This window comes from Condylura cristata, unplaced genomic scaffold (assembly GCF_000260355.1).
Source record: "Condylura cristata isolate star-nosed mole 26May11 unplaced genomic scaffold, ConCri1.0 scaffold00001, whole genome shotgun sequence".
NCBI lineage: Eukaryota > Metazoa > Chordata > Mammalia > Eulipotyphla > Talpidae > Condylura > Condylura cristata.
Genome location: NW_004567102.1, coordinates 5,409,411 through 5,429,449, shown reverse-complemented (window position 1 = coordinate 5,429,449; position 20,039 = coordinate 5,409,411). Strand labels below are relative to the sequence as shown.

General features: G+C 35.5%; 1 protein-coding gene across 2 annotated transcripts in view; it reads right to left on the bottom strand.

Annotated features, from left to right (window-relative positions):
* Nucleotides 1-20,039, bottom strand: part of ZFAND3 (zinc finger, AN1-type domain 3) — a 277,403-nt gene that overhangs the window by 70,223 nt on the left and 187,141 nt on the right. For both annotated transcript variants that reach the window (XM_004673440.2, XM_012722425.1), the window contains exon 3: nucleotides 12,895-13,077. In XM_004673440.2, coding sequence (XP_004673497.1) covers nucleotides 12,895-13,077 — 183 coding nt within the window. The remainder of the gene's footprint in view (nucleotides 1-12,894; nucleotides 13,078-20,039) is intronic.

Below are 20,039 nucleotides of genomic sequence, written 5' to 3'. Positions count from 1 at the left end.
ACCCAAGTACCCTACACCAGATGAACAAATAAAACGCACAGACTTGGTGGAATATCACATAGCTATGAAGAAAGATGAAATGGTAGTATCTGTGACAAAATGGATGGACCTTGAGATGATTATGCTGAATGAAATCAGCCAAAAAATGGAAGATTTCAGGTGGTTTCACTCACTGCAGAATATAAACAATAGAAAGAATAAAACTTGAACTTAGTAAAGAGACGATAATAGTTACCAGAGGAAACAGAAGAGTGGAGGGGTGGGTGAAAAAGGCAGATAGTGGCCTGGCAGAGGGGGAAATTTTTTAAAATTAGCAGTGAGACGTTTCTTTAATGAATCAAAACATGAAACAGGCTTCTTAAAGTAAGAAAAATTAGAAGAGTTTCTAAATATTTAAATCAGTAAGATATACAGAGCATTGCCTTGAAAAGCACTGTGCTAGGTGTTGTGGAGTAAAATAAAGTAACATTTAAAAAAGCCTTAGGTAAAAGACAATATATAATTAGATGCTACAGCCTGAAACTACAGAAATCCCTTAGAAAAGCAATCAGTAGGGATAAAATGGTTTTGGGATGGGTTTCAAAGAGCATGGATAAAGTGGTAAAAGTAATATGGGTACCACAGTGTCTTCTATGGCCAATGGCTTGATTCAGAGCTGAGCATCAGAGTTGGGAGTAGTAGATAGATGAGATACAATGAAGGTCCAGGTAACGGGGAAGAATATCATATGAGATTAAGAATCTAGATAACCAAGTTAGTAGTGATGAGTCAATGAAGCAATTTTCTTTTATATTTAATATCTCATCAATAAAAGATACATCAGACAACTCTGAACTAGAGGATATTAGAAGCAAAACTGTATAAAAATGAAGGCTATAATTCTATGAAAACATGATGGGGGTAAAGACAACTTCTCAGATCATCAGTATGTTTTCCATTGAGTTACTGGATCATGAGCAAGGACAGATTTAGACATACAAACATTACAGGGAAATAATAAAGAGGTTGCTCAAAAATATTAAAAGTAGAACTACCATGTGATCCAGCAGTTCTACTTCTGCATATTCATCTGGACAATAACAACTAAAAAACATGTATACACACCCATATTCACTGTTGCATGATTTACATGATTTACAACAGTCATCATATAAAAATCACCTAACTCAGCATGGATGGATGAAAGGATGGAAAAAAAAAAAAAAAACAACACAGCAGTGTGTTTTTATGAAGGGATTATTATTCACCAATTAGAAATAATGGGCCCATTAGCAACATGGATGGACCTATAGAGCATTATGCTAACTGAAATAAGCAAACAGAAAAAGACAAATACCACAGGATCTCATTTATATGTATAATCTAGAAAAACAAGCAAACAAAAAGTACCAAGGGAATAGATAGCCATTTGCTAATGGCCAGGTGGTAGGATGAGTATTAAATAGGTGAATGGGAAATTTCAATTGTAAAATAAATGAGGCATGGAGCTTTAATGTACAATGACTATTGTTAATACCATTACCACACTTTTGAAATATGCTAAGAGAGTAAACTTTAAAATTTTCATCATGAGAAAATGTTTTATGACTACATATGTTGACATCGACCATTTTACAATGTATACAAATACTGAGTATCTGTACATCTGAAACTAATGTAACATTATATATCAATATACTTCAACTTAAAAAACCATGTAAGTCATTATGCTGGATAGCTTAAACTTACATAGCACTGTTTGTCAACTGTATCTCAAAAAACTGACAGGGAAATGTAAGTAATGTCACTGATAAGGAAGTCTATGTAACTACAAACTACATTCTGGAAGCATTTGAAATAGAACTTATCTGAAAATTTCTATTTGTAGTGTGTATATTTGTATCTAACGGTGCATATTTTATGTACCAAACTGCTGATGAATTTTCAGTCAGTTTATTTCAATCAGTTACGTAAGAGGAAAGATTTATCTTCAGACATTTTCTACAGAAGATATTACAAAAGTTGTAGTAATATAAGTAGGCCTAAGAGTAGGCCAATCAAAATGAAAGAAAAAAGTGTTAGTGATATCCAGTACTTAGGAATATTATTCTGCATTTAATAATACTTATGGTAATATTTGTAGCTGATGTTTTAAACTTTTGAGATTTCTTTTCTCATTCCAAACAAATAGTTACATTTTGTACTTTAAAAAAAAATCAGAGTAATAAACAGTGAGATTTAGTATGTGTATTCAGTATTGTACATTTCCTAAAATGAAGAGCACTTTAATGGAGGAAATTAGAAACTAAGAGAACTATGTATAATTTTATCCCAATAAATTTACAAACCTAGATGAAAGGGATTTTTGTAATAATGCTAATTGCCAAAATTAGCTTTAAGGCAGGTAGAAAGTATGAACATCCCAATAATAATATAAGGACTCAAAAAGATTTCAGAAGATGTACTTGGAAAACAGTAGACTTTTGTGATTAAATTCTTTAATTTTTCAGAAAATAAATCTCTTACACAATTTCAAAACATAGGGTAAGTATTATGCTGGAGCACAGGAAAAGATGAAAAGCTCTCCATGCGATTAATTTAAATGACAAAATACCAAAACTAGACAGAAATAGCAAGTCCACTTCATATAAGGTTGTATGTGCACAAAAGAAACTCACAGAAAAATGTAAAATTTTAAATAAAAGTATTTTAAAATACTTTATTATATATACACATATTATGTGTGTGTGTGTGTGTGTTACATCATTCTTTGTTTTGTACATTTTTTCATCTCCATTGTAATCCCTGTGGATTTTCCACCACCTATTCACCAATTTACCCATGTGCCATCACCATAGTCCTATGCACTCTTCCCACCCCAGTTCTGATTTTATTTCCCTCTTCACCCCCAAATTTCTCTGGTTTATAGTTGTTTATTGATTTTCATTTTTACTTTACAACAGTTATGGATTTGTTTCCACCACCACCCCCCCCATCCCTTACACTCCTGCTATGAGCAAAACCACCCAGCATTTTTCTTTTTCTTTATGGCTTATTTCACTGAGCATTACCCCTTTTAGCTCCATCCATTTTGCTGCAAATGGCATGAGTTTATCTTTTTTTGGTTGCTGAGTAATATTCCATATTGTGTATGTACACCTTCTTGATCCAGTCATTTATTTTTGGGCATTTGGGTTGATTCCCGGCTTCCCTACTGTAAATACTACAGCAAAAAGGAGTATTTTTGAATTTAGTAGTATAATAAAAGAACCGTAGGTTGTATTTAAAGAATGCAAAGATGGTTTAACAGTGGAAGTCTATTAAATGAAAAGTTACTTATTAAAGTCCATCACTTCAATAGATGCTGAAAAAGCATTTTGTAAATTTCAACACTCAAAAAATACAAAAAGCAAGTTATAAATACAAGGGTTTCCTTAACCTGATATTATATACAAGAACCCTATAGCAAATTTTAAATTTTACAGCAAATACTGTATTTATGAGGTAATAGAAGTAGTTTCATTTTTGTTAAGAATGAGAAAAGGGGGCCCTCCCTGGTGGCGCAGTGGGTTAAAGCACAGCACTGAGAATCTAAAGCCACTTCCACATGAGTTCGATTCCCGCCTGCCCCGGAGGTGACCATATGGCGTGGCAGACCTCTCCTGACCCGCCCGCTGCTCCCCTCAGCAGTGTACTTCGTCCATCTGCCTGTTCTTTTCCCCATTCTGTTTCTGGTGAAGCCTCTCACCACCCCTGAGCCTCTTGCCTGTACCCCAGTTCTGTATGCACAAATAAATCTTTAAAAAAAAAAGAATGAGAAAAGGGAAACTACAAAGCTACAAAGAAATTATAGCAAGAAATATATAAGGTTTACATTAAGAAAACGATCAATCTTTATTCAAGGATATGTAAAAGTGTTTCAACAAATGAAGAAAAACTATATTCCTATTTGAGAAGACTTACTAGTACATTAACATGTCAATTATTCCCAAATAAATTATTATACTCACTGTAATTCCAGTAAAAAACATACTTTAATTTTTCAGAGAATCGATGCACTGTAATATTCATCAAGAAAATATGAAGGATTAGCTAACCAAATTTAGAAAAAGACCAATGAAGACTAGCTCAATGAAACAGCAGTACTGCCACAAAAGCTATAGTCCAGTCTTGGGGACATATAAATAGGCTAATGAAGCAAAATCAAGAGTCTAAAATTAGATTTACATTTATATAACAGTAATGGCATTTCAAACCTGAACTATTTAATAAATTGCTTAGAGATAATTAGTTGACCATTTGCAAAACTGAATCCTTAAACCTCACGACACATACAAAATAAATTTCAGATGGATTCAAAATCCATTTGAAATATAAATAAATATTTAAATATAGAAAAAGATAAGTAATAAAAGTATTTAATATATATTTTTATCAGAGGAGTTCAAAATAAAATGAACTATTCTTTTGCCTGTTAAGAAAAAAAGGATCACCTACAATTGGTAAAAAAAAAAAAAAAAATATGGGAAACACTCTCAGACACTATACTTTAGCATAAGTGTCACTTGGGGGATTAATTAATTGTGCATATTAAAATTTGTAATATACATAATCTTTCACCTTTGATTCATTTCAATGTATTTATCATGATGTACCATTAGTCATAAACAAAAATTTACTTAAGTGGGCTACAAAGTGAAATGCTAGAAAAAGCCTCAAGAGAAAATAATAATAATAACAGTAATAAATAGCTTTAAAAAATCATGCAAGTCTTTGCGCTGACCTGAAAAATTAAATAAAAGTTATAGAACAGTAGTAAGTTTGCCCTCATTTGTGTGTGTGTGTGTATGTATAAGACAAACTAAAATGTATATAAACATGTATATAACTGCACAGAAAAAAAAATAAAATTCAAAACAATACATCCCTGATAAGGGTGGAGATTTAATGGGGTATGGCGGAGGTAATAAAGGAGTGTCTTAAACTATCCTATATGAAAATGTATGTCTTGTATACTTAAAAATAGGATTAAAACTCGAGAAAAGGGTGAAAAAGCTAGCCAATCAGTAATTTAAAATCATGGTTTTCTCTAATTTGGTCTCTCTTTAGTACAAGTTGAAGGTCAGCTGGCACTGTATGTGTTTTAACAAGTTATGGCTCCACTAACACGGAATAGAAATAATCTCTGTTAAGAAACCTTGCTAAGGGCCCTCCCTGGTGGCGCAGCGGGTTAAAGCACAGCACTGAGAAGCTGAGGCCACTTCCACATGAGTTCGATTCCCCCTGTCCCGGAGGAGACCACATGGCGTAGCAGACCTCTCTTGACCAGCCCGCTGCTCCCCTCAGCAGTGTACTTCGTTGATCCGCCTGTTCTGCTCCCCACTCTGTCTCTGGTGAAGCCTCTCGCCGCCCCTGCACCTCTGGCCTGTATCCCAGTTCTGTATGTATAAATAAATAAATCTTTAAAAAAGAAAAAAAGAAACCTTGCTAAACTACTGACATCCTTCTGCATTTTGACAGGTACTAATTTAATGATCCTATAATTGATTCCTTCAAAACACTGAATTCAATACAGCATATAACTGTACATTATCATACTGTACTGCAAAAGTATCAATCTTTTAGAACACAGCTCTAATAAAAGGAACATGTTTTATGGAACTAGCTTCAGAATAAATAAATGCACGGAGGGGGGAAACCCCTTTAAATTAAAATCAAAAGAGACATTTAAAGTTTGGGCATTCTTCATTATGGGAAAAATCTTCCACTCTGAGACTATTATATATCAGAAAAGCTCCATCTGTTGTATAATTATCTCTGATAAACAGCCTGATGCTTTGAGCTTCATTAGAGAAAAGGGAAGAGAAAGACATATATAAAGAGAACTGTAAATAAATCACCCCACCACATTTCTGTTAAAATCAGCCCAACAGGAAGTCATAAAATATTTTTTAATATATAATATTTTCTAAATGTTCTACTAAGATACACCACACTGTTTTTGTCCAATATCTGGTCTTCTGAAATAGGCAGTATGAAAAATGAAACCTGCTTTCAGTTAGGGATTATTAGAAACTTAGTTAGCAAAAACAAAAAGTTTAACCACTTGGTGGTGGTGACAATATTTTAGAGAGGATAGATAAAGGCCCGTCAGACAGGAATAAAGCTTAGTAGTTAATGAGGCCCAATGCAGGTAGTCTATCAAGGACATCAGTTAAATTCACCCCCAGTTTATTTTTTAAGTGCCATGGGAAGTTAGGATATCACCAGGAACCAGTTTCCAAGAAAACAACAGAAATCTCTTTCCGCAACCAAATTAGTTAAACCACAAATAAATAAGCGCTTAAACTTCTATTTTGGGAAATCAAGTAAGCACTTAGAAATCAAGGTTTAACTATTAAACCTGTTTGCTAATACTCTGGCTGGTCCAATTCTCACTTTTAAATATAGTTTACAACAAAAGCACATCTTGGGTAGATAATTTAATTGTATTACACTTGCAGCAGAGAAGTACAGGGGAAAAGCTGAACATTATGAATGATAAAGGCCCAGAGCTGACTTCTGGTCTAGTCATGTCACTCAAGAGGTTACCATACAAACATTTCTCTCGTCTGTAGAAGAGAATATATGCCTTGCTACACTGTCAGCACAATCCCAGGGAAATATTTGTCAAAGTGCTTTGTAGAACAGGGGCTAGTGAATTTTTCTATAATAAAACATTAGGCCTCTGAGAAACTACCCAATTCCACTATTGTAGTGCAGAAGCAAATAGTCATTGTGTGTCTAATAAAACTTTATGAATACTAAAATATGAATTTCACATGTCAATCACTGTTTTTTCCAATCACTTAAAATTATTCTCAGCTCATGAGTCATACAAAAACATGTAATGAGCAAGATCTGGCTTATGACTGTAGTTTGCCAAATGCTCTTGTAAACTGTAACATGTCTCCATAGAGGCTGTATGAGGTGTTCTGTTAAAGTCAGACATTAGAAAATTTGAAAACAAGTCTATTTCTTGCCATTATGATTCATATGAGCAGGTATCAGATCTCTTACTCTCCTACCTAGAAAGACACAGATTGGTCAACTCTCCTCCAACACCTCCATTTCTTTCCATTATTTAGCAGCATTGGAAGAGAAAAGCAAAAACAACCCAAAATCTAGGTAGGCATGCACATCGTAAGACTTCCAAACAAGTCATTAGGAAGAATGCCCAGGACTTTGAGAACATGACAACAGGTAGACTGACTTAGAGAGAAAAGGAAAAGGACAATTTCTCATCTTTTTAAGTTCAATCTGGTAAAAAGGATTTAAGATGACCAGTCATCTGCCCACCATTTAAAAATAACAAAACATCTAGGTCCTGGGTCCTGGCTTTCCCTGGAAGCTGGGTTAAAGTGCAGCACTATGAAGCTATCTGCAGTCACTGCAGCATGAGTTCAATCCCTTGTCAGGGAGCTGACCCACATGGCATGGCAGACCTCTCCTGACCTGCCTGCTGTTCCCTTCAGCAGTGTATTTCAGAACATCTGCCTGTTCTGCTCCCCATTCTGTCTCTGGAGAACCCTCTCACTCCCCGTACCTCTAGCATGTACCCCTGTCCTTGTATGTTTAAAAAATCTCTTAAAAGAAAAAAAACTGGATACAGTGTTTTTAGCTAGAACCTGACATAATCCTTTCTTTCTTCAAAAAATTAAGTCATGAAACCAAACTATAAATTATACATTATTTCCTCTATGAAAAACCTGGAAAATGGAGAACAATAAATAGCAGTTAAGTGAAAGCAGAAAGATATGCCATTTTGTTCTTTTTAAGTATTTGTGCAACACTCCTTCCTCTGTAGTTTACATCTGCATGAAAGCTCCTTTATAATATAAGTCACTGTAAAGACAAGGAACTATGGAGAATTCTAGAGAACCAGGTTGCTCCGTGATCTTGGGCAACATGCAGAATCATCCTACGCTCCTTTTCTAAATCTGTCAAAAAGATATGGTAACTGCTTTACAGGGTAGTTAAGAACGTGAAGCAGATTATTACAGATAAAAGTACTTGGAACAGTGCCTGCAAGTGTTAGCTATTAGCATTATTGTAGCACTTAAATGCTGTATTGACAAGTCTTTTAAGCATTATTTGAATTTTGTTTACTCTATGCTTTGAAAATGTTTATAAAGACTACAGTTTCATGGTTTCCTCCAAAGACATAGGAGATGGGAGAGAAAGAGGTGTATGTTTTCAGACAAAGAAGTGTCATCTGGAGATTTTGGATATCTGCTCTATTTGGCTTTGTTAGGTAGTTTAAAAAGTTCTTTTGCATAAAAATGTGTCTCTTTTACACACTCTCTTTCACACACATTTTATACATTTCTCTCTTTTACACACTCTTATTATCAAATAGTCTTACTTTATCTGCAAAAATAGCGTAAGTATATTCAGAGACACTTACCCCACCTGTTTGCAAGGTCATTTAACATGAGAAGTAGAAAGCAGATAGCCCATACTCATCCTCTTGATTACTAGATGGAAAAGTAAAACCTTTTTTTTATACACTACCAAGAAAACACAGTCTTTCCAGTTTCACACAGTAACAATGGGCCCTTAACTACTGTGTAATTTACAAATTATGTAAAATTGGATTTGAATCCTAAATTCATTTCCCAACAACTACTACACATCTCTCCTGGGGAAGCTAAAAAGAACCAAGAGATAAATTCTGGTTGCTTGAGAATACCAGAAGAGCAATGTAAGTAACCCCTGTTGCTTTTTCCATCTTTCATCTTCTTGCAGTTCACAGCTGAAGACACTGTGCATGGTATCAATGAATCAAGCTGTCTGTCCAACTACCTGAGTCTTCACTGCTACTAGGCAATCACTTTATCTCATGTTGATGTATTAATTCATCTACTTTGACAGACTTAACAAACCTTCTTTTTCTCAACCTTATATCCCACACCCACAAGCCAGGCACACATTTTAACCTACTACAGTTTCAATGTATGTGAGATAGCAAAACCTACTTGAGAAAGCTTTTGTAAATGGCATGCATGTTAACCACTCCTGCTGCTGCTGTTTCCCCTTCTTCCTAAAAATTTTATGTACCTGTCTGAGAGAACATGTTCGAACCTCAGAGGCATATGTATTTGAAAAGAAAAATGGGTAGAGAGCTAATCTTATTTCTGTATCCAGCACTTAACCTAGTATTTAACATACAGTAAACTATAATCAGCAAAGACTGCTAAATGAATATACAAACCAATGAAATCACGTATTTATTTAGGTAACCAACCAAATATTCTCATAATCAAATGCATGCTGCTGGTTTACAGCTTCTGCGGATCTTCACAATGCTGTGACAATATGCTATAGAGATTGAAAGCATAGACTCTGGAGCTGAATTAGTGGGCTAAATGTCAGCTACACTGCCAGTGTGGGTAACTTAAGGCAGAAGTTACCAACCCTGTTTATGCTTCAACTTCTTCACCTATAGAAATGGGTATAATAAAAGAAACTACTTCACAGGGTATTATAAAAAGTAATTGTTGGTATGTGTAAAGAACTAAGAGTGCTCAGAACATAGCAAACATCTCATAAATGTAAGCTAGCATTTTTGTTGGTATCATTAAAGTCCACACATCAGTTGAAATTTGTTCTTTGGCTTTTGTGACTTTGCCTGCTAATGGTGTCTTCCTCTTTGACCTCTTCATGTTGCCTACTTTTCCTAATTTTACTCAAGGTTCTCCTGCTTTTCTCTGCTTTAACCCTTGGCAATGTCATTTAATCACTATGGCTTTCCCTAGAATCTCCACATGGGTAAAGCCAGTCCTGGCTTTTCTGCCTTAAATTGCAACTCAAATTACCCATTTGAACATTTAAGTTATCATCATTACCTCAGATTAGCAAATTTCTTTATTTCTCTAATGGAGAAACTCAAATGGATTACAGCAATGATCTCAAAAAGCATTAGGAAAAGAGATTCTGAGAGTGTAACTTGAAGATTTTCACAATGATTCTCAGTGATATCATCAGAAAGATAAGAGAATGGATTGAAAGGTAACTGAACTAGATATTCTAAATGAGATTGAAGGTATCTGCAGATCAAAAAGAAACATATTATGATAGTCTACAGCGACGTTGGCTGGCAAGTTAAGTAAAGTGTTGTCCCCTAAAGACTTCAGAGCTCAGAGATCTAAGCCAAGGAGATGAGTGAAGAAGGAATCTTACACTGGACACATAAGGACTCTATCGCTGTAGAGTGCTCCAATCACCTGGCTCAATTAAGAATTCACATCTTGTAACTCCACTGGGTTGTGTCCATGCTTCATCATCTGCTATACAAACCCGTGATGGGTCAGCTTCCCATAGTGGTATGCCTTCAGAGAAAATGTTTCAGTAATTTGAATTTTACTTCCAATCCTTGTTATAAGTATGTTTCATGATGAATAAGGTAACTTTTGATTATGATTTGAGTTTCAACATACCTTAATTACAGAAATAGAAAGTACAGATCTTAACAAGAATATCTCTACTCTCTATGGCATTCTATTCCACATTGTGAATTAATGAATTCTAAAGCAAAGTGTCTGAATTTAAATCATGGTTCTAATATCCACTAGTTTGTGACCATAGCCAAATTACTTTATCTCTTTGGGCGTATTTCTTTATCTACAAAATGGGGATAATGATAGCATGGATCTCTGTGGCTTGCCATGAGGGGGAAAAAAGAAAACACATAGAACAATTTCTTGCACATAAAGTGCTCAGTAAGTGGTATCTCTTATTATCTCAGTACATGCACATTCTGGATGCTTACTTCCCTTTTTTGTGGCAGCAACCTGGAATGTATGGTTCCAATCAGATGGGTACCTAATCAGTTCCAACTTTTCGCATTCAGTTATTAACCTAAAAGCCATAGTGAGTTTTAGAAAAATTGTATTCAAATTTGGGTAAAAGTAGATGGTGTAGTTTCCTGAGACAAGTTCCCATAATTTCAGCAGCTCCTAAATAAGTACATGACCCCATACTTAAATATGTTGCTTTAATATTACCATTTCATCTTTTTTTCCCCTCCTCCTTTTAAGTGATTTCTGTACTTTTCCCTGGTCATCTAGTATAAGTTACAGTATTTAAAACATTCTCCCCATGGCCCTCCCTGGTGGCACAGCGGGTTAAAGCACAGCACTGAGAAGCTAAAGCCACTTTCGCATGAGTTCGATTCCCGCCTGCCCCAGAGGAGATCCACATGGTGTGACAGACCTCTCCTGACCCGCCCGCTGCTCCCCTCAGCAGTGTACTTCGTAGATCTGCCTGTTCTGCTCCCCTCTCTGTCTCTGGTGAATCCTCTCACCCTCCACATCTCTGGCCTGTACCCCAGTTCCATGTGAATAAATAAATAAATCTTTTAAAAAAAAGATTCTCCCCAATGTGACTCTAGTCTAATCTTTCCTATTTTTATTATTACAAGGTTATTTCTCCAAGAACTGTAATATTACTTTCTCTGCTCACAAATGCAATTATTGGCTAATATCCATATTTCTTAGCTGAGCATTCAGGCCTCTATGATCTAGCCATAACTACCTTTCCAGTTTTGTCCTCCACAAATAGCCTTAAAGGAGTCATTCACCACTGTAGAACTTCATGCAGCTTCTCGAATAGCTCATCCTACTCTGTCTACAGTGTCTCTTCACACCTTGCCACTTGTCTTCAACACCACTTTCTCCAATAAACCAACACCCTTTTTCAATAGAAACTCTCTTTAATACATAAGAAAGACCACTAAAATGAGCACATACATGCATGTATGAGGGTTTCTCAGATTTCTCAGTGTAACTAACACATTGGACTGAATTATCTTTGCTGTGGAGGGCTGTCTTATGCACTACAGGATGGCAAGTAGCATCCTGGTATAGGGAGCAGGAGGAGTATAAAATCACTCCTGGTTGAGAATCACTGATAAAACAAATGTATTTAATTTCCCCTGCTAAATAGTAAATCTTTTTGAGGACAGGAACTACCCTGCCCTTTACAGGACTTTGTCCTACACTTTCATATTCTCAAATTTACCTAGCATGGTGACAGGTTTAAATAAATATCTCTTCTCTCCTCATCTTTCCAAAAGTTAACAGACAGAACATCCTACCTATCCTATTACAAGGATTTCTACATTATCATTTAACTTGAAGCACCAAGGGTTAAGTAAAGCATTTAAAAGGCAAAAGCTGCTGTCATACTGTCCCAAAATATTTAATAAATGCCATCAATTGTAGCTGTGCCCTAAAGGAAATGCTTCTAACATTACAAAGAATAAATGATCAACAGACTTCTATATTACATCTATATAACATTATTCTATCACAGAGAGCTTACAGGAGAGTAACAAACTATTTCCTCCTCCCTTCAAGTACTGCATGTTCTATCATGTAAATACACTGTTAAAACATTAAAACACTAAGTGACACAGGTAAGGTTTCAACTCAAGGTTGTGAAGTCATGACTAAGCTCCCTAGACCAGAGCACCTCAGTAACACTTGTAGCACATTACAATTCATAGTAGTTTTAAAACAAAAAACAGCTCCCTGGGGTTCCCCCAGACCAATTAGATTCATGGAAAAGTGCTAAAATTTAAACTGTTTTAAAATAAATAATGGATTTTAATTTGTAGTCAAGGCTGAGAACCACTACCCCGGGCTAGCTCAAAACCTCATGTATCTTGACAGTGAGAAAAGACTAGATTCTAAGAAGACCTTATGCTCTATAAAAAGGTGGAAACTTATTCTCTGACTTGCTATTTTAGGCATGTATACGAACACTTAATCTTGAATTAAAAGAGCTGTAATCTTTTTTCTGGGTTGAGGCATTACCAAGAAGTTCATTCTTAGGTTGCTTTCTTTATCATTTCCCAAAGACCTTGGCACTTACACTCCTCTTTACTTGGTGAAGTTACATTCAATTCTGTCGGAAGCGGCTGCTGGCTGGGACTAAGAGTTGGCGTAGTTATAGAGGTATTGTTGTTGTCACTGGTGGTCTCTTCAGAAAACAAATCTGACTGGCTGTTACTTGTACTTGGAGTGGAATCATCGTCTGGTTGTTTCTTCTGAAAATCTGAAAGAAAGTGAGGAAATTGATTAAGGCATTCACAATCTTCTTGGATATTGGAAAACAATGTAAGTTTATGTAAAAAGTAAATGCAACAGCATCAACAATAAAAACTAGTTTGGATGATTTAAAAACAGAAGTAAGGCCCTCCCTGGTAGCTCACCAGGTTAAAGCACAGCACTAAGAAGCTAATGCCACTTCAGCATGAGTTCGATCCCTGCCCCGGAGGTGACCACATGGCGTGGCAGACCTCTCCTGACCTCTCACTGCTCCCCTCAGCAGTGTATTTTGTCGATCTGCCTGTTCACCTTCCCACTCTGTCTCTGGTGAAGCCTCTCACCATCCCTACACCTCTGGCCTGTACCCCAGTTCTGTATGCATAAATAATTGGTACTGATTTTCCAACTTTCCAAGGCCATTATATTGTTCATAAGAATGGAAGACAGACAGTGATTTTTAAGCCAAGACTTTGCAAATTCAAGCACATGTTGAAAATTTAAATATAATGAGTAGTGAAAAAAAGAAACCTGTGCCAAGCAGTAGAGGACAGGTAAGAAGGAAAAAAGAGCAGAGAATAAAACAGGTTAAATAAATAAAATAGTAGAAATAAGTACAGATATAACAGTAATGATAAATTAAGTAGAATACACAGCAGTTAAAAGACAAAAAAAAAACAAAACAAACTAAACAGTCCTTTTCTGTGCAGTTTATAAGAGACATACTAAAAACATGATTAAAAAAACTAATTATATAAAAATTAATTATATAAAAAGTATACCCATAATTAGAAGACTAATACCAGCTACACTATCATAAAATATAGATTATTTGATTATTTTAAGGCAAAAAAGCAACATTAGAGACAAAAGGAGTCATTATATAATGGGGGGTGGGGTGGAAGGAAGAATTTACCAAGTAAACTATTCTAAACCTGTATGCACCTCAAAGCAAAGCATCAATATAGGTAAAGCAAAACTTTCTGAATTTATGGGAAACTGTTAAGTTTACTATAATGGGAAACTCTTAACATACCATTAAATAAATTTTGCCTCAGACAAAGTAATTAGTAAAGTTAGAGAAGATTAGTAAACACACAAAAACCATGTACCCAACAACTAAAATAATGAACTACTTTGAAACACACAGGAAATATTTGTGAAAATTGACTAAAACATGACGCACCTTGATAATACACTAAGTCACAAAGCAAATATATATATATCCCAATTGCTTGTGTCTCAGATATATTACACAGATCTGGCAAAATACTGGCTCACTTAAAGTCCCACCCCATTTCCAGATTATGACAATAATTATGTCTATGAGAACGATTTTTTTTCAAGGCAAGCATACACAAAGCAATCTAGAAAATATTCCATAAAGCTTTCCTTGAAAAAGGAAATTTTTAAGTCTTTAGTAACCCACTTTTTGCTCTAAGCAATGTATCATGAATAACTTTCCTTGTCACATACAGATCTGTGTGCTCGATGAAGACGCTGTTATGTCCATTTATAATATTAGCAATTAAATCAATGTATAAATTTATACATTTACCAATTTTCACACTATAAAGTAGATTTTACTGAAATCCCTCAGGTTATATTGCTAGAACTGGGTAAGAGAGGATATACTTTTTTTTTTTTAATGTTAAAGATTTATTTATGCATACAGAACTGGGGTACAGGATAGAGGCACAGGAATGGTGAGAGGCTTCACCAGAGACAGAGTGGGGAACAGAACAGACAGATCGACAAAATACACTGCTGAGGGGAGCAGTGGGCGGGTCAGGAGAGGTCTGTCACCTCCCGGGCAGGGATCGAACTCATGCTGAAGTAGCCTTCACTTCTTAGTGCTGTGCTTTAACCTGCTGTGCCACCAGGGAGGGCCTGGATATACATTTTTAAACCATTTGGTACATACTGTCAAATTTCCCTGGCACAACTGTGATTTCCAATAGCACAAAACTTTCTGTGGTATATAAGAATTATCTGTTCATGTTGTCAGCCTTTCATACATGTCCAGGACTAAAACAGTGCCTAATAAATGTTAACTGGTCAAATGTGGTCCAACGTTTTTCTGTAGAAAGGCCTTCTTAGATTACATTTAACATTATCACTTTTAATCTTGTATAAGCTATTTTGTGTGCCTTTAAAAGCACTCCTAGCATCACCTGGGTTAGCATGGCTAATATTTCTAAAACATGAAACACTCAATACCTGTTTCAATATTAATAATCATTAAATAAAGATGAGAAATCAACTATTTGTTCTAGTCCACTCATTTGTCTAGTCTCTCTAGACACTAAAAGCTGGGTTAAAAAAAGAAAAAATCAAGTTAGAAGTAAAAGAGTAACTAAGAACTGCCTTGTATGAGAAAGGCATGCTCCCAGATGCCTTTCATTTTCTCATTCAATCCTTGAAATAGCAGATATCTCTAATGTTGCAGCAGAGAAAGCTAGGTAACCCGTCACTTCCTGAGAAGTGCTAGACTTGGGGTTTAAGACCTTATTTATGAGATTCTATATAACAGCTACAGTCTTCCCACCATAGCATGAAGCAGGGAACAGCCTAACCATAGCTAATTGCCAAAATGTTTGTAAGCTTAATTTGTTTCTTTTCCTGTTCCCACATTCCCTAGTATCCAAAATCCACCAGATCTCTATTATCATAGATTAAAACTCCCTGTCCCCACTGGAAACTTTAATTTTGTTTTGATGCTTTATGTTTCAAGTAGCTAGATAGAGCAAAATGAAAATGTTGCCAATAAAAATTTAGTTCTGCCATTTTATGAGTTTGGTTTATGAAAGGTACTATGTAAAGGCCTTCTCTAACAGAACAGGGTGCTTTCTCCTTTTCTTTAACCTTTTTCGCAAATTATGTCCATAGGAGGCTAGTCTCCACTCATAAATTACATATGTAGGTTGTATAAAGCCTTCTTCCCATATTCAGGGGATGGCACTACTGTTTTCCTAGACAGAAGCTTGGGAATCGTATCAGAGTCCACATCATCCTTCCCTAATTTTACATCTCAAAAATCACCAAGCTTAGTCATTTATAATTCATATGTATCTGCTGAACCCACCTGCTTCTCTATTACCATTTTAATCTAATTCATTGTCGATGAGATACCTTCAACTAGCATCCTAGTTGATTTGTCTATAGCTTATCCTCTTCTCTTGACCCATCCTAATCCATTCTCCACAGAGCTATCAGGATAATGTAAGAAATATATTCTGCTATGTCATTTTACTCCCTAAGCCATTACAAGACCTCCTATTACCTTTACAAGCATATCTAAAATAATAACCAAAGCTCAGAAGGTAGAATCTCCAAAAACTGGCTTCTTGTCTCTTCAATCTCATCTTAAGGCATTATTCCTCCTCTCCCTCCCTCTACTTCAGTTATTCTGGGGGTCCTTTTGGTTTCTCAAACACTCCATGTTCTTTTTCAACTTAAGAGTACACTTTGACCGTGGTATACGAGAGATTATTTTTTCTCTATCCTATTATTTACCTTGGTGACTCCTATTCATCTTTAAACCTTAACATAAATAAGCTCTATGTCCTTAGGGAGGCTCTGAAAGATTTTTCATAGAAGGAACTTAGTATTTGCTGAATGAATGTCTTATCCATTGTATACTTCAGTCTAGCAAAATGCCTGCGACATAATATATAATACAGATTTGGTGAATTTAACTTATTTTAAAATACTGGTGGAACATATTAAGTCTATATTAGTTCTCTTAGACACTAAAAGACCTCAAATTGCCATAAAATTTCTTTCTACAAAGGAAGGACACTTTGACATACAGTAGATATACTAAGTACCCTAACAAAAAGCCGATGTTTGATTTTTAGAAGCCTTTCCTGAATATACCACAGTAACAGGTTCTCATAGAACTGAAAAGATTGATCAAGTTCTGTTTGTTTAGATTAAGATCGCAAAGCATTGAGTTTTTTTGAGAAAAGAGAATTACACTAGATTGACTCCCCAAAGCATATCTTCAATGATTCTTGCCAAAACAGTCAACAAGAGGATAGGAAAAACTGAAAGCTTACAAGCAAAACTTTTATCAGCAATTTAGCTTATTTTGTAATGTTTTACCACTAAATTATACAGTCTCCAGAATCTTCACACCTATAGAGTCAACTACTCAGAAGTGTGAACTAGCAAAAAAGTTATTTGGAGGAAGGGTTGTTTCTTACACAGCATTTATTGTGCAGATTATACAGTTTCCCAGTAGTAATGTCTCATATTCATTTACAGGGCATAAATTACCATGTTAACATTACAACAAATAACTAACAATCATTTACTTCATTTTGGTCTAACCACAAATGTTTCAAATTTTTTAAAAAAAACTGATTAATACAATAAGTTTTCTGAATATTGTAACAATCTATTTTCTACAAGTATTTGATGATCTGTATACACACACACACACACACACACTCACGAACACACACACAAACACACACAAAACCTACACATACAGTTCCACCACTGAAATTACCAATAGGAATAGATAAAATATGGAAATATTAGATGAAACTGACAAAACACAACAGGCAAGTTAGAACAACAACAAAAAACTGTAAACAAAACTTCTTACCTGTTCTTTATAGCTGATCCCTAATACCATTTAAATAATGCCCCCCCCCCCAATTCCTTCAAGCCTTCAGTCCTTACTACTGAATCTGTCATTCACAAATTAATGGCATGGTTCTGGCATGAACATAACTGCTAAAAAAGGCTGGAACTTCAGATTTTTTCCCATTTTAGATCTAAGGTTCCAAATAACCCATTAAGACTTATATGACATAAAAATTAGAAAAGCATTTGGAACTATGCTAGAAAAAAAGTCAAATTACCCCTCCTGACACCTTTTATTACATCCCTGAGTCTTCGTGTTGCCAACCCTTTATTTAATGGCACAATAGTGAAAGAAAAGACAAAACAAACAAAATATGCCCCAAATCACAAACACATCCCACTAAGCAGCACCTCCTTTTTTTGAGAAGTGAGAGAACATTTTCTCTAGTTGGGTATCTCTACTGATACCCTTGCACACTGTTTCATTCTCTTTATCCATGTTTCCCCCATCTACACAGGCAGGTCTTGCTTTAAATGAACTATTTCCATCTCCATACTTTATTTTCACTGCTACTCATCCTTGCCACATCTTATCGGCATAACATACCACCAAAGTTCTCTATTAATACTTCAAAGTCCTATTATGTCAACCATTTCATTTATTTCAGAATATTCAACAGAGGTGATGATGTTAACTTCTGTGACACACTTTCGTTTAAAGATAAAATTTACAAAATGTCCAGAACACAGTTATTTTCTAAACAATACAATATGGCATATTTGGCCCTCGCTGGTGGTGCAATGAGTTAAGGCAGCACTGTGAAACTGCCCTCAGCCACTTTAGCACAAGTTTGATCCCAGGCCAGAGAGGTGACCCACATGGCATGGCAGACCTCTTTTGTCTAACTTGCTATTCAGCAGTGTACTTTATTTATCTGCCTGCTCTGCTCCTCACTCTGTCTCTAGTGTATTCTCTCACTGCCCCTGCACCTCTGGCCTGTACCCCAGTTCTGTATACATATATAAATGAATCTCTAAAAATATATATATGGCATATTTTAAGAATATCAATCTCTTTCCCAAAGAGGGGCAAACAGGCCACACACTGGTTTAAACTGCTATGAAAAAAATATTTTAAGTATGAAGCACTGGGTTTAATAAACCTTCTCCCTTAGCTATCAAAGCATACCAGGGGATATCCAGAAGATCATGCATTTTATAGCATTCAAAAATGAAAGCTAGCCAATTAATTTTATCCAACAAACAAACCCCATCATAGCAAAAGAATATATGTTGTCTGTGTGCTTTGTAATACTCAAAGGCTAATAGTAGAAAGTTACTGAACTACACTGTGAACAATTATGAAAAAGTTGTAACATGAGGGGAAATATGCCCTTCAAATAATAAAGACCTAAGACATCTCTCCACTGGAGAGAAAAGCTCTTGCTTAATTTTCTATATAACCTCTGTCATAGTATGCTGTTCAGTTCAAATTCTAGCTCTATCACTTATAACTGTTTGGGTAAGTTATTTCACTTCTGTTTCTGGAGTTTTCTCCTCTAAACTGGGAACAATCATTGTATTTATCTCATAAAGTTATTTTACGGTTTATGTTAGATAACAAATGTTCAAATCTTAGACAGTGCCTGAAACATAGTCTGATGCATTAAATAAATTATGATTGTTATTATTTTCACTCTGCTTCTTTGCACGCAAAACTTACTTTTTTTGCAAGCTTGTGACTATGGTAATATAAAGTAAAAAAAAAAAAAAAAGAAATTCAGGTGCTGATAAATTTGACCAAATGGGAATTGTATCTAACTTAGCTTCCTTAACAGTGCACACTATTAAGTCAATACTGTGGTTATAAAACTTAAAAGTTTCCAAGGACCAAGTAGATATTATTAAATGTACAAACTTAGCTGCTCTAAACCAACTAACTGGCTGTTGGTTACTATAATTAACTGACAACTATAATTAACTAACAAGTGTGTCTCAACTGAAGACAAGTAATTGCAAACTTAAAAACCAAAACCTCAAAACATCATCATCTGTGTACTGCAACCCATTAATATTAGATTCTAATTTAAATAAAGAATATTATGTAAAAGTTCCATACACTGCATTATTAAGTCCATATATCAGTAAAGAAATGATTCATTAGCTATAAATACAATAGATAAAAAATGCAAGCCCTCCCTGGTGGCGCAGCAGGTTAAAGCATAGCACTAAGAAGCTAAAGCCACTTCCCCAGGAGTTCGATTCCCGCCTGTCCCGGAGGTGACCACATGGCGTGGCAGACCTCGCCTGAACCGCCCGCTGCTCCCATCAGCAGTGTACTTCGTCGATCTGCCTGTTCTGCTCCCCACTCTGTCT